General features: G+C 48.0%; 1 protein-coding gene across 1 annotated transcript in view; it reads left to right on the top strand.

Annotated features, from left to right (window-relative positions):
* adgrv1 (adhesion G protein-coupled receptor V1) overlaps positions 1 to 14,078 on the top strand; it is a gene marked incomplete at its 5' end in the record, with an annotated part of 124,596 nt that overhangs the window by 15,930 nt on the left and 94,588 nt on the right. Inside the window, 16 exons of the mRNA XM_083673035.1 lie at positions 746 to 872; positions 1,109 to 1,326; positions 1,530 to 2,264; positions 4,097 to 4,470; positions 5,867 to 6,043; positions 6,659 to 6,839; positions 7,171 to 7,364; positions 7,890 to 8,019; positions 8,821 to 8,901; positions 9,625 to 9,764; positions 9,944 to 10,553; positions 10,912 to 11,127; positions 11,346 to 11,561; positions 11,966 to 12,210; positions 12,413 to 12,594; positions 12,936 to 13,762. Coding sequence (XP_083529161.1) covers positions 746 to 872; positions 1,109 to 1,326; positions 1,530 to 2,264; positions 4,097 to 4,470; positions 5,867 to 6,043; positions 6,659 to 6,839; positions 7,171 to 7,364; positions 7,890 to 8,019; positions 8,821 to 8,901; positions 9,625 to 9,764; positions 9,944 to 10,553; positions 10,912 to 11,127; positions 11,346 to 11,561; positions 11,966 to 12,210; positions 12,413 to 12,594; positions 12,936 to 13,762 — 4,653 coding nt within the window. The remainder of the gene's footprint in view (positions 1 to 745; positions 873 to 1,108; positions 1,327 to 1,529; positions 2,265 to 4,096; positions 4,471 to 5,866; positions 6,044 to 6,658; positions 6,840 to 7,170; positions 7,365 to 7,889; positions 8,020 to 8,820; positions 8,902 to 9,624; positions 9,765 to 9,943; positions 10,554 to 10,911; positions 11,128 to 11,345; positions 11,562 to 11,965; positions 12,211 to 12,412; positions 12,595 to 12,935; positions 13,763 to 14,078) is intronic.

Raw genomic sequence — 14,078 nt, 5'->3', positions numbered from 1 at the left:
ATGCTTAGATCCAGCCTTAGTTTTTGAGAGGGCTCTTATTTTCATGACGACCCATCTGCATATGGAACCCTGACCTCCTCCACTCGGTTGCCATGGCTATGGTGTGCTATGCTAATGAGAACAGTCTCTCCTTCTTTGTGATGATATTTAGCATGACAATAACAATGCGGGCATTTTAAAACAACCTCGTCTCTTTCTGTTTATCCTGCGTAAAAGCATGTGCACATGTCGAGGACGGACTTAAAAGAGATTTATTTTTGAAGTCATTTTCGTTTTTTTTTTTCCTTTTAAACATCTGATTTTGTTAAACCAATCAAGATGTTCAGTTTAAACAAGAGCATCATATTATTTCTTGTCACGCTAATTTGACTGACTTGAAGGACGTGTTTTTTTTCGCTTCGTTGATCGTTTTCTCTATTCCAACGTTGTAAAAGAAGAAGTGGAGGCTATTGTGTTTAACAGGCTCACTATATTTGTTTATTGACATCATGCTAAAAAATAATAGGATGTTTCTGGATGGAGACTGCTTTTGTGCATTGTTTTAGTGTTGCAGCTATAATAACAGTTTTTACAAACAGATGACATTGCATTGGAGGCTGAATTATGATGACCGCCTCGTGTACACACACACACACACACACACACACACACACACACACACACACACACACACACACACACACACACACACACACACGCCTGTGTGAGCCTAATGTGACCGATGTGTGTGTTTGTGTGGGGACAGGTGATGCTGTGGTGTATGGGGCAGACACAGCGACAGTGGTGATTGAGGCCAATGATGATGCCAATGGAATATTCTCTCTGGAGTCCACGGAGAGGGCTGTGGAGGAGGGGAGGACCAACAACTTCTAGTAAGGATCTCCATTGAACTCTGTGCTGTAATAATACATCTAGTCTTCTCCAGCCTCTGATATAGATAATTTGTCCCAACCATTTGGTGAATTGATTATTCTGCTCTGAATACTAGACAACCTCAACCTCCAAAACAAATATTTTATCTAGTATTGTAATACTGTAAGTAAATACTCTCTTCCACAGTCTGTTATTGACCACCCACCCACTCTCTCTCTCTCTCTCTCTCTCCTAGTGTCCTCAGGGCGAGGGGACACTTTGGTAATGTGACTGTGTTCTGGCAGTTGTATGCCAACGCCACAGCTCTGGAGCCTGGCCAGGAGTTCACCAACACCTCCGGCTCCATCACCTTCACTACGGGAGAGGACACCAAGCCCATCGTCCTGGAGGCCATCTCTGACAAACTGCCAGAGTTCATCGAGTCCTATGTCCTCACGCTCATCAACGTCTCAGGTAGGGGGACAGCTGAGTGGGAGGCAGCCAGGGCTTTCCTTTGGTGGATAGGAGATTATTTTTCTTCTCCTTCTGCTTCTGCTTCTTCTTCTTCTTCTTCTTCTTCTTCTTCTTCTTCTTCTTCTTCTTCTTCTACTTCTACAGTATTATTTTTTCTGTAAACAGAGAGTGTTGACCTTTTCCTATCTGGTGATATCTTATAGGTGGTTACCCTGGAGATGGAGGCCGATTGGCTGAGACGTCCCTCAACGCCTCCGTCCTGATCCCCTTCAATGACGACCCCTTTGGAGTGTTCGCTATCGCCGACGACAACCTAGACCAGGAAGTGGCCGAGGACGTCCTGTCCGAGGATGACTTGTCTGATGTCACTTCCTTCACCATCCTCCGCCAGCAGGGCACCTTTGGGAACGTGCGTGTTGCCTGGGAGATTGTCTCTGTGCGTTTCCCTCTGGGCCTTCCTCCAATGGATGACCTCCTCCTCGCCGCCTCTTTCCCTCAGGAGGTGGAGCTCCGGCCCCACTCTAGACGTCACCACTCAGGCACCGACGCCTGGTTCTTCTCAGGCCTCCAGGGGGCCTACGGCACCATCAGCCCAGAGAACGGGCCTGGAAGACTGGGGAACTTCACCTTCTCCGCCTGGCTGGTGCCCAGGCCGGACACCAACGGGTTCATCGTCTCTAAAGGGAACCGTAACGGGACGCTGTACTACGGGGTGAAGGTGCACACCAACGAGTCCCACGTCAGTGTGATGCTGTACTACACTGCCCTGGGGGCCAACGTGACGCAGGTGGCCCGCGCCACGGCCGAGAGGTTCGTAGAGGACAACGTGTGGCTCCAGGTCCTCGTCACAGTGGACGACGGGATCATTGAGTTCTACCTGGATGGGAGTCCTATGCCTGGAGGGATCAAGAGTCTCAAAGGAGAGGCCATCACCGATGGTGAGTCTGGGATGTTTCATTGTCTCTTATAAGAAAATACAGCATAGTATTCTTGTAAGAAGACAACAGTTAACAACAGCATAGTATTCCAGTAAGAAGACAGCATTTTTTTCACGAGTGTGTTTGCATAGGGCGGCGACGCAGTTCTAGTATTCAAAGCAGTAAAATCCAGAGCCAGCTCCTTTGGTTCAATGCTTTCTCCTTGTCTGCCTCCATGCCAATCATCTCAATATTGTAACAGACATCATGTTAAAGATGCCAAAACTAACATCTTTAACTGAAGCCTAAATTGTGTTATTTTACAACCTCCTCTGACAGACTACAGTCAATTCCCTGTTGTAGCCTATCCCTTCTGGAGCTCCTCTCATGTTTGGTGCTGTCTCAACAGAACCAACTCTTCACAGACAGACAGGGCCCTAGCTGTCCCATAAACGTCTGCTCAGATGTCTTTATTAGGCTTTTTTCACAGATGATGTATCTCCGACACAACGCCTGTTATTCTGTTATATTGGCATTCTGAAGTGGAAACTCAAATAAAAGACCCAATGTAATTGAATCTTCACCGACAAAATGGAGGACGAAATTCTATTGAGCCTGAGAAAGCTGCTCCCTCACCCCCATGCTGTTGTTTTCCATTTTCGTCCACGAGTTGTTTTGCGTAAGTTAGCAATGGAGATATCCAACAGTCTAAAAACCAAAAAAGCTTGTTTTAAGTTTTTTATTTAAAAACGGGCGCGCTCGCTTGTGATATCTGATCAATGCTACGACATTACTGTCAGTCAGTAACAGCCACACCCACGCCAACAGCCCCGCCCACATATGACTGCTCAGTCCCCATTGAGCAAGCTACGTTTGACAGACTCTACAGTGCAGAGCACTCTAGGTCCATCGTTGAGAGACTTTGAATATGTCTTTATTAATCTGACGTCAGTGGTAGTCTGGTCTGGGGAGGGGGGGGGGGGGGGGGGGGGGGGGGCGTGTAATCTCTCTCCTCACCTCACTCTCGTTTCCCACATCTGGAGGGCTCTTCTAATTAAAGCCCCCTCCATACATTCCTCCCTGCCACTCTCCCATTGTTACAACTTACGACAGGGACTCCGCTTGAGCGAACACTTAGCCAGCCACTGTACTGCTGGACATTGTTAACTATTGAAGAAGAAAGCAGCTGGCTGTTTTCTCTTGTTCTCCCCCCCCCAATAAGTGAAGACAATGTGGGTTCTGTCGGAATAACCCCCCCCCAGGGAGACTGTCCTGATGGCTCTTTGGCTAACTTCAATCAGGGGGATACACATGTAAACATCTAACATGTTAAGCATTGTCTTGCCACGTCAACTCACGCAGGGTAACTTTGCTTTGTCTCAGGGCTTTGTTCCTGGTCGCCCTGGCGTACTTCATTCAATTTGCCCTGTTTTCCTGCTATTGAAGTGCTCCATGTTGCTCTCTGGGTTGGGACTGGTTCAGGCACTGGTTGTTATCACGACCTCTGAACTGGATGTATGCTTTCACAGATTACAGAGACAATGGTGCCATGTTCAGCCATGTGCTGCTGTGTGTACAGTTTCATTGATATCTATGTTGTATATGACATCTGAACCCCATTCATTCTTACTGTTAACATACACATTTATTAAGTCACCTTTTTACTTTAAATCATTCTAGAATGGATGTATCGTACATGATTGTTAGCTTTACTGTGTACAATAAGGACAGTGTTTTTCCTGTTTTCAATGTAGATCCTACATTGCTGTCCTTTGCGGTATGTGTTTTCTATCTAAAACGGTCTCCCTGTGTGTGTGTGTGTGTGTGTGCGTGCGTGTGTGTGTGTGTTCCAGGTCCAGCTCCGGTACATATTGGGTCAGACCCTCTAGGCGAGCACCGCTACACGGGCCTCCTGCAGGACGTGCGTCTCTACCACTCCAGACTGAACCGCACCGAGATCCACGAGCTCCACACCCAGCCCGCCAAGACGGACCTGCGGAACATCTCCGGCTACCTTCAGTACCAGCAGGATGAGAAGCGGAAGGGATTCGTTGTGGAGGTGCGGGACGACAAGGAGGAGGAGGGGGAGGAGGTCTTCTACCTCCAGCTGGTGGCTGTCCACGGGGGGGCGCGCCTGCCCTTCCCCCGCCCCACCGCCACGCTCCGTGTGATGAAGAGCGACAATGCCAATGGGTTCTTCGGCTTCACCGGTGCCTGCATACCAGATGTAAGTCTGCAGTGGAGTCCCCACAGTGGAGTGGTACCATTCCTCATTCCATTACATGCATTACAATGAGCCTGTCCTCTGATTTCTACCTCCACCAGCCTCCCCTGAATCATACTGTGTACTGTACAGAATCAATGTTCTGTTTAAGTCACTTTTTCAATGAGTCACACGTACTATTTTTGGTCCAAATGAAAGCAGATATACTGTACACAGTATATTCAGTGATGACATTTATGATTTATTACAGTCTAAATAACGAGGTAGAACAGTCCAGAGCACACCACTGTTGATCAGTGGTACAATACAATGCAGTTAAGACTTAAAGTGACCCAGAATCCAACAGTTTTGTTAACACTGTAACCGCCTTAGACACCAACGTACCTTAAGAGAACACGCGTATCAGGTTCCCTAGAAAGACATGTAATTGAAGCCAGTGGTTAGTGCTTCCATGTCCTCATGCATATTTGATCACGTCTTCACGCCTGGGTGGAGGGAGCGTGCGCTCCGCCCCGCTGGGGAGATTGGACGCGTGGCGTCTCCGGCGTCTCCTATGCCCGTCCTAAGGTAGAGGAACAGGTGGCAGAGCTGCCCTGGGCATTCCTATAGAACTGGAGTCCCATTAGCACAACAGGTGGTAGACCAGGGGATAGGACATTCCATCGGAACGAGGGGTCGGGGTCTGTAACATGGGGACAAAGGGGATGTGGTGGCATGTGAACTATCGGGTGGTCTCTCTCTCCTTCAAAATCACATCATGAATGTGCAGGAATTAGAGGGCTGTCCATCTGTTCATCAAACGCAGTAATCGATAGGAGAGGGTACATTTTAGAGTGGATGATAGAATACAGTGTGCAGTAATGTAATGTGCAGTAATGATGTACTGTATGCAGTAGTGGAGGCTGGTCGAGGTAGAAATCGGAGGACGGGCTCATTGTAATGCATGGAACGGAATGAGGAATGGTATCAAAAACACACATACCATTCCTAATTCCATTCCATGTACAGTACCAGTCAAAAGTTTGGACACACCTTGCCAAGAGTGCAAAGCTGTCATCAAAGCAAAAGGTGGCTCCTTTGAAGAATCTAAAATATAAACCATATTCTGGTTTGTTTAACACTTTTTTGTTTACTACATAATTCCATATGTGTTCCTTCATAGTTTTGATGTCTTCAATATTAATCTGCAATATAGAAAATAATAAAAATAAATAAAAACCATTGAATGAGAAGGTGTGTCCAAACTATTGACTGGTACTGTATTACAATGAGCCTGTCCTCTACCTTCACCAGCCTCCCCTGGTGCAGAGGTATACAAGACACAAAGTGCAGTTCCATAGATGTCCGGTGGCATCATTAGTCGATACCCAGGTTCTTTATCTCTCTCCTCCGTCCCCAGACGTCAGAGGAGGGCTCTACCATCTCCTGTGTGATCGAGAGGACGCGTGGTGCTCTGGACCACGTCTACGTCAACTACACCGTCACTCAGCTGGACGAGGACAGCGAGGCTCCGGCCCACCAGGACTTCGCCAACGCCACCGGCGCCGTGCTGTTCCTGCCCGGGCAGCGCTCTGAGGTGAGGGGGAGGACCCGACCCAGCGCTCGTCAATCATACATGAGGCGACAGGGAATCCCCCGCTGAGTCACTCCCTGGGTCACCTGCGGCTCAGCCTTGCATTCAGGACAACACATACACACATACACACGTACTTACAGTGTACAAACAGGAAGCCTCGACTATGCTGTAAAATACACACATATGCCAACTTTATGTTGTGATGCAAGTATTTTCGAATTTTCATTTGAGAAACTAGCATTTTTGATAATTCTATAATACTAAAGCTAAAGATAATACTGGATGATTGACCGTTACATTATTTAAAGACAGCTATGTATGTCCGAAGGGACATGTTTCACTGTTCATAAAGTTTTCTGTTCATATTTCATCCAAGGAAAACTGTCATCCCCACTCATTGATGTTCTTGACATCTAGCCCCACCTAGTGGTAGATATTAATGTATTGTTGGTCCAACAGGTGTCCACTGATAATTAGGCTTATCCTCAAATCCATAGCAGAAACCAAAGCCTGCATACACATTATAGACACATAAGTATTATCTACACATGTCCATTTTAGATGACAACCCACTATGCATGTTCTCATGTGACATCATCTCTGTGCGCCTCCCAGGTCCTGAACCTGCTGGTGCTGGATGATGACCTCCCGGAGTTAGCCGAGTCCTTCCAGGTCACGCTGGCGTCAGCTGAGTCAGGTGACGGGAAGCCAGGCTCCACCCCCACCAGCGGCGCCAGCATCGACCCTGACAACTCCGTCAACTCTGTTACCGTCAAGGCCAGCGACCACCCCTATGGTACTAAAGATGCTAGCTCCAGCACTAGCTCTCTAGTTAACTCTGATGTGTTTACATTGATCTGTAAACCGATATACATAGGGTTAATACACTTACTACTGTTAATAAACTGATACAACATGTTGATGAATGTGTACATTCCATGTGAACTAAACTACTAATTAATTAATTAATTAATTAAATAAATAAGTCCACGGCAGGCCACTCTCTGACTGGGCTTATTGTATAATTAGTCATAGATAAGCAGCTCATACAATTATTATTCCCTCTCCAACACCCCCCCCCATCTCCTCCCCCCTCCCCCCTCCCCCTCCCCCTCCCCCTCCCCCAGGTCTGCTCCAGTTCCAGCCCAGCCTGCCAGCGGAGGGGGTGATCCACCCGGCAACAGTGCCGGCTCACATCACGGTGAATGAGGAGGACGGGGAGATCCGTCTGCTGGTGGCCAGAGCGCAAGGCCTGCTGGGAAGGATCATGGTCGGATACAGGACCTCCCCCTTCACCGCCGTCAGCCCTGAGGACTATGAGGTCATTTCCTGTCTTCTTTCACATACTGTAGATCATGGCTTTGCAGAGACATGTGGATGGCCTGTGTTAACGACAGGGAGAGGTTGCTGCAGAACTTATATGTTGACTATTGTGATTGTGACATCCACGACAGGCGATATGATATGGAAAGAAAAATAAGTAACATAATAGACTCACACCTATGAAAGCTCTGTTATTATTATTATTATTATTATTATTATTATTATTATTAATAATAATAATAATAATAATGCACTTTTATTTATACAGGGACTCACACCTATGAAAGCTGCTTAAAGTGAGCTTGTGCTTATTATGAATAATAATAATAATAATAATAATAATAATAATAATAATAATAATAATAATAATAATAAACCTTTATTTATACAGGGTGTCCCACTGAGACAAAGCTCAGGGGAGCCCTGCTTACATTAAAATACATTACATTAAAATGACATTGCCTTACTTATGACCCAAGCTAAGCCCTGGTTCCCTACCTGTTCTGTTCTGCTCCACCTGCAGGACTCAGAGGGCATGCTGGACTTCCTACCTGGGGAGAGGTTCAAGCACATCGGTGTGACCATCGTAGACAACCAGGTCCCTGAGCTAGACAAGGTGTTCAGAGTGGAGCTATACAACCCTGAGGGAGGAGGTACGAGGGTCCAGAGAGATGCAATTACACTACCTGACCAACACTCCTCTGTCATATGATTTTAGTCATATTGATTTAAAATCATAGTTTCCCTGATCCATAGCCTCAGCTATGATCAACCAATATACTGTTGAATGATTGATGCCATTGATTGATGACATTGCTGATCATTATTCTCAGATCATTCATTATTTTGTAATGAATCTAGCTTTGAAACCGTTTCCATGTTTACCAACGTACAGTACCTGTCAAAAGTGTGGACACACCTTCTCATTCAACGTTTTTCTTTATTTTTATTATTTTCTATTTTCATTGTACATTAATATTGAAGACATCAAAACTATGAAGGAACACATATGGAATTATGTAGTAAACAAAAAGTGTTAAACAAGCCAGAATATGGTTTTATTTTAGATTCTTCAAAGTAGCCACCTTTTGCTTTGATGACAGCTTTGCACACTCTTAGCAAGGTGTGTCCAAACTTTTGACTGGTACTATATGTCCTGTAGTTGTGTTTCTCTTTCCCTTCCCTGAGATCCTATTCTAAGCTGATCCTCTGCTGGTGCTGTGTCATATTGTGTTTCTGTTTGTGTGTCCCTGTGTGGTTGTGTGTGTGTGTGTTTGTGTGTCCCTGTGTGGTTGTGTGTGTGTGTTTGTGTGTCCCTGTGTGGTTGTGTGTGTGTGTTTGTGTGTCCCTGTGTGGTTGTGTGTGCTGTGCTCCTGTGTTCTCCTGCGTGTTCCCCTGTGATCCCCACTCCTCTGGTGTGATCTTCCTGTGTGATCTGGTGTGATCTCCTAAAGTGGATCACTTCCTGCGTAGTGAAGGCAGTGGCAGTGGAGAAAGTGACACTGACTTCTTCCTCCTGCCCGTTCACCACCGTGGTAAGTCTCCCTTCCCTCCTCACCCTCATCCTCACCCCCCTCACCCTCCCCTCCCCAATGACTCCCTGTCCCTCACCCTCATCATCCCACTATCCACCACTGGTCTCACCATCACAATGACAACTCACTTTAGTCTGTATCTCTCTCCCAAACTCTCCCCCCTCATGTGTACGTATCTCTTGTTGGCTGGGATGTAAGGACTTGTGTAGTTCTCAGCCTACACTTGTAAGGCCAGGCTCTGTGTGTGTGTGTGTGTGTGTGTGGTGAGTGGTATTGACATTGAGGTGGGGCCAGTGTGCCTTGGCCAAGGAGAGTGATGTGGGAAAAGCAAATAGCCATTCTGCTGAGAGGAGGGCAGCGGGGGTAAGTGGGTAACATGAAATGTCACGGACCTCAGAGGACCTCAGAGTACCCCAGAGTACCCCAGGGCTCTTTGTCTCTCTGTTGGGGTTCGCCCACTTCCTTATTAAAACACACAATGCACTGCAGGGCTGCCAAACACCAAGTGGATGAATTTGATTGAACTTGAATTCAGTTCTAATTCGCTATATTGTGACACAATAGCTCATGTGGACGAATAAGCAATAGATTTTGGCTATGAAATAATGGCAGATTTGCGGTTGAATTAAATATATATATTTTTTTTAACTGTCATCTTTCCATTATTCCTCAGCTCTGCCTATCTCCCTCATAATGAAACATAACCCTGATATCTCTCAACAGCCAGCTTAGGAGTGGCCTCCCACATCGCCGTGACGATCGCTGCGTCTGATGATGCTCATGGAGTGTTCCAGTTCAGTGAGGCCTCGCTGGCTGTCAGCGGCACTGAGCCTGAGGAGGAACGCAGCAACGTCACCCTGCAGGTCAGACTGGGAACTGTCCCTCCATCCGTTAACAATGTACTTCCGGGGCAGCACACTAATGCGCTTACCACGTAATTGTAAGGTTCCTGGTTCGATTCCGACCCTCGACCTATCTTGCATGTCAACCCTAAACCTCCCTGCCTCCCTCCCTCCCTGGTCCCCCCTATATCCCCTCCCAGGTGGTTCGGTCCTTCGGTGCCCTCTCCAATGTGACTGTCTACTGGGAGGCTGAACCAAGCTCGGAGGGGGACCTCATCACCAGTTCTGGGAACATAACCTTCGACGTGGGTCAGACCAGGGGGGACATCGTGCTCCAGGTAGCCCAGGATGAGGTGCCTGAGCTGGACAGGAGCTTCGGTGTGTCCCTGGTCAACGTCTCCCATGGGCGTCTGGGTGTCCGGACTGCGGCTACTCTGACCGTGCTGGCCAGCGATGACCCATACGGCGTGTTCGTGTTCTCAGACGACAGCAGGCCGGTCCGCCTCCCCGAGGCCAACGCCCGGGTCACCCTGACCATCCGCAGGCAGAGGGGGCTGATGGGAAGGGTGCGTGTCACGTACGGGACCCTGAGCGAGGCGGACCAGGCCCCGTTCAGAACCCCGGGGGTGGGCCGGGCCACCGAGGGGAGGGACTTTGTCCCGCTTCTAGAGTCGGTGGTCTTCTCGGCCAATCAGAGTGAGGCAAATGTAACCCTTCGAGTGCTGGATGACGAGGACCCTGAGAGGGACGAATCGGTGTTTGTGGAGCTGATCAGTGTCCATCTGATTGAAGGAGAGCAGGAGAGACTAAGTAAGCCACTGATACCATTTTCATTTTTCAACTATTGAAAGAAAACAAAACAGAATATTGCCTTGATATCCAGTCACACAGTCTTCAAATCAAATCAAATCAAATTTTATATATAATTTTTATTTTATATATCGTATGCATTGACACAGTGCTTTGGGATCTTGCTCCACGTTCAACAGCAATAGTCAGCAACAATCAACAATTCAATAATAAGTAATAAAAGTGACAAAAAGTGACAATAAAGTGACAATAGTAATAATTAGTACTCTTAGCCCTTATTCATAACAAAAGAGGTGTAGATGTGTGAAGATGTTTATTTTTAACCATAATGTTTTGCTATTGTTCCTCTCATTCCCAGTTGCCCAGTCCCCTCGTCTTGGTTCCAGGAGGGAGATCGTGGCCCAGGTCATAGTTGAGGCCAGTGACGATGCCTTCGGGGTCCTGCAGCTGTCCGCCCCAACAGTCAGTGTAGCGGAGTCCTACGTTGGACCCATCATCAACGTCACACGCATCGGGGGGATATTCGCTGATGTGTCCGTCAAGTTCAGGGCAGTGCCAATGACTGCAAGAGTTAGTAAGTGCAATTCAATGGAGTTGATTTCTGTCTGCTTGTTGTGTGTGTGTGTGTGTGTGTGTGTGTGTGTGTGTGTGTGTGTGTGTGTGTGTGTGCGTGCGTGCGTGCGTGTGTGTGTGTGTGTCTGTCTGTGATAATGTATGTGTGTCTCTCTGTGTGTGTTTGTGATAATGTCTCTCTGTGTGCTTGTGATAATGTGTGCGTGTGTGTGTTTATAGGTGAGGACTACAGCGTAGCCTCCACAGATGTAGTTCTCCTAGAGGGGGAGTCCAGTAAGGCCGTCCCCATCTACATCATCAATGACTCTGAACCTGAGCTGGAGGAGACCTTCCGCATCGAGCTGATCAACCAGACCACCGGGGGCGCTCTACTGGGGGCTCTCACACGCACCATCATCACCATCCAGCCCTCCGACGACCCCTTTGGTGCCTTCGGTTAGCACACGCCTGTTACTCACACACATGTATATACTCACATGTGTATGGACAGTACACACACACACACACACACACACACACACACACACACACACACACACACTTATTACACACACACACTTATTAAATACTCTCATATGATCTTATAGAATGAAATAAAGTTCAAGAAAAAATCAGGTTAGAATGAAAATCATCACAATGTCAGTCAGGACCGCTTTATATTGTTAAGAAGATCCATGAAAAATCCATTATTGTTCCCATTATGACGACTATAGATGAGGCACCAGAACTCATATTCTGTTTCTGCTCCTCATTCTTCTGTTATCAGTGCTATAAACAAGTCATTAAACCTACAGTAATGACAGCTGCAGTAACGTGTTATTACTGTTCCTGTCCCCCAGTGTTCCAGGCTGCTCCCATCACCATCGAGGAGCCAGGGGCCAACTCCATCCAGGTGTCCCTGCCTATAGTGCGCACTGCTGGGACCATAGGGACCGTGGCTGTCCAGTGGAGGGCCACAGTCAACGGGAGACCGGCGGTCGGGGACATCAGGCCTGTGTCCGGAGAAGTCAGCTTCGCTCCCGGAGAAACCATGAAGACACTGAGAGTAGAGATCCTCGCAGATGATGTGCCGGAAATACAGGAAGTAAGAAAAACATTGGGGTGGTTTCCCGGATTAAGCCAAATCCTGAACTTTTAGTGGACATTCTCTACTGAAGGTGCTCTTTGGTTTGTGGTGCTGGACTTAATCTTGGGCCGGGTTAACAGGCTCATTCAGGTTTTACAAGGTATGTTACTGTATTGTTTTTTTCTACATTTTCAACCTCTAAACCTCCTGTGCTTTTCAGGTTATCAAGGTTGAGCTGTTTTCTGCCTCTAATGGAGGAAACCTAGGAGCTGATAGGACGGTCAATATTACTGTCCCAGCCAATGACAACCCGTATGGAACGGTCTACTTCGACCAGTCTGTGTACCCTGTGCAGGAGCCTCTTGAGGGAGTTTACATGGCCAATATTACAGTCCGCAGGAGGTTGGTGCTTTAGTTCAATCTTACGCCAGTTCTCTGACAGAACTGTTTATTTTCCTTGCCTTGTTCAACTTCTCATTGCTTCACTTTTATACTTAAATTGAATTACAGTATTGTAGATTTAAAGATCCTTGGGTGGGACTATAAATGTTGCAGACCTTCACACATACAATTTGACAGAAGGAGACAGACTGTAAAAAACTATTGATAGAAGAGATAGCCAGCTGATATTAGACAATCAGCTGCATAAATACCATGTATTGAAGCATGTATTTATTTCTCTCTCTCTCTCTCTCTCTCTCTCTCTCTCTCTCTCTCTCTCTCTCCCCTCTTCATCATTCCAGTGGGGGTCATTTTGGCCGTGTGGCAATCCTCTACAGCACGTCCGAGGTAGACATAGTGGCCATGGCCCAGACCGAGGGCCAGGACCTGACCATGTACTACAACCCACCAGTCCCAGGACTGCCCTCTGGCACCCCCCGCAGGCCGGTCAACATCACCTCCCAGCCAGACCCCCTAGCAGCCTGTGCTGCAGCTTGCCTACGAGAGCGTGCCTGCCAGGCCTTCTCCCTCTCCACCGCTGCGGGGTCCACCCCCACCACGGCCTCCTGTATCTGGGTGACCAGCGGGGTGGCCGACCAGCTGACCCCCTCCCCTCAGACTCTCACCTACGCCAAGAACTCCACAGCGGCCGCGGTCCTCTTCAGCGCCCAGGCCACGGCGGGGAGCGACTACACCACTGTGACCGCGCAGACCGCCATCATGGAGGACGGCTCGGGGCTCGCCAACCTGACCGTGCCTATCCTGACGGACAAGCTCCCGGAGATGGACGAGAGCTTCAACATCCGGATCCTGAAAGTTGACCTGGTCAACCTGACTGTGGCCGAGAAGAACCTGCCGTCCATCGGCCAGCCCGACAGGGCGGTGGTCACCATAGGGATGAACGGGGACACGTTCGGCGTGTTTCTGATCTATAGTCTCAGCCCCAACGCCACGGAGGAGGGGCTTTACCTGGAGGTGAGGGAGGAGCCTAGGGTCATCGTGCCACTGGTCATCGAGAGGCGGGGCGGGAGTATGGGTCAGGTGACCATAGAGTGGCGGTTCGTGAGTGGCATGGCAACGCCCGACACTGACTTCACTGGCACGGGAGAAACGCTGATCTTCAGAGATGGTAGGTGTGACATCCAGTGAGATGCTTGAGAGACAGTGAGAGTTTATACTCAGGGTACTGTCTCAGACCCAGACTAAACAGTCCTGGACTAAGTCCCACTTTGAATGGAGACTCTCCATCGAAGATGGTTTTTAGTCTAGGAGTAGGCTTAATCTGTGTCCATGAACCCACTCCAATGTCTACTTACGTGTACACATATTGGGCTGGTTTTCTGGACGCAGATTAAGCCTAATCCTAGACTAAAATGAACATTCAATGGAGATTTTCAATTAAAAAGGTTACTTCATCCAGAACTAGGCTTAATCTGTGTCTGGGA

Source organism: Argentina silus (genome assembly GCF_951799395.1).
Source record: "Argentina silus genome assembly, chromosome: 7".
Taxonomy (NCBI): domain Eukaryota; kingdom Metazoa; phylum Chordata; class Actinopteri; order Argentiniformes; family Argentinidae; genus Argentina; species Argentina silus.
The sequence above is the reverse complement of the archived record's forward strand: the minus strand, read 5'-3'. Positions and strand labels throughout refer to the sequence as shown.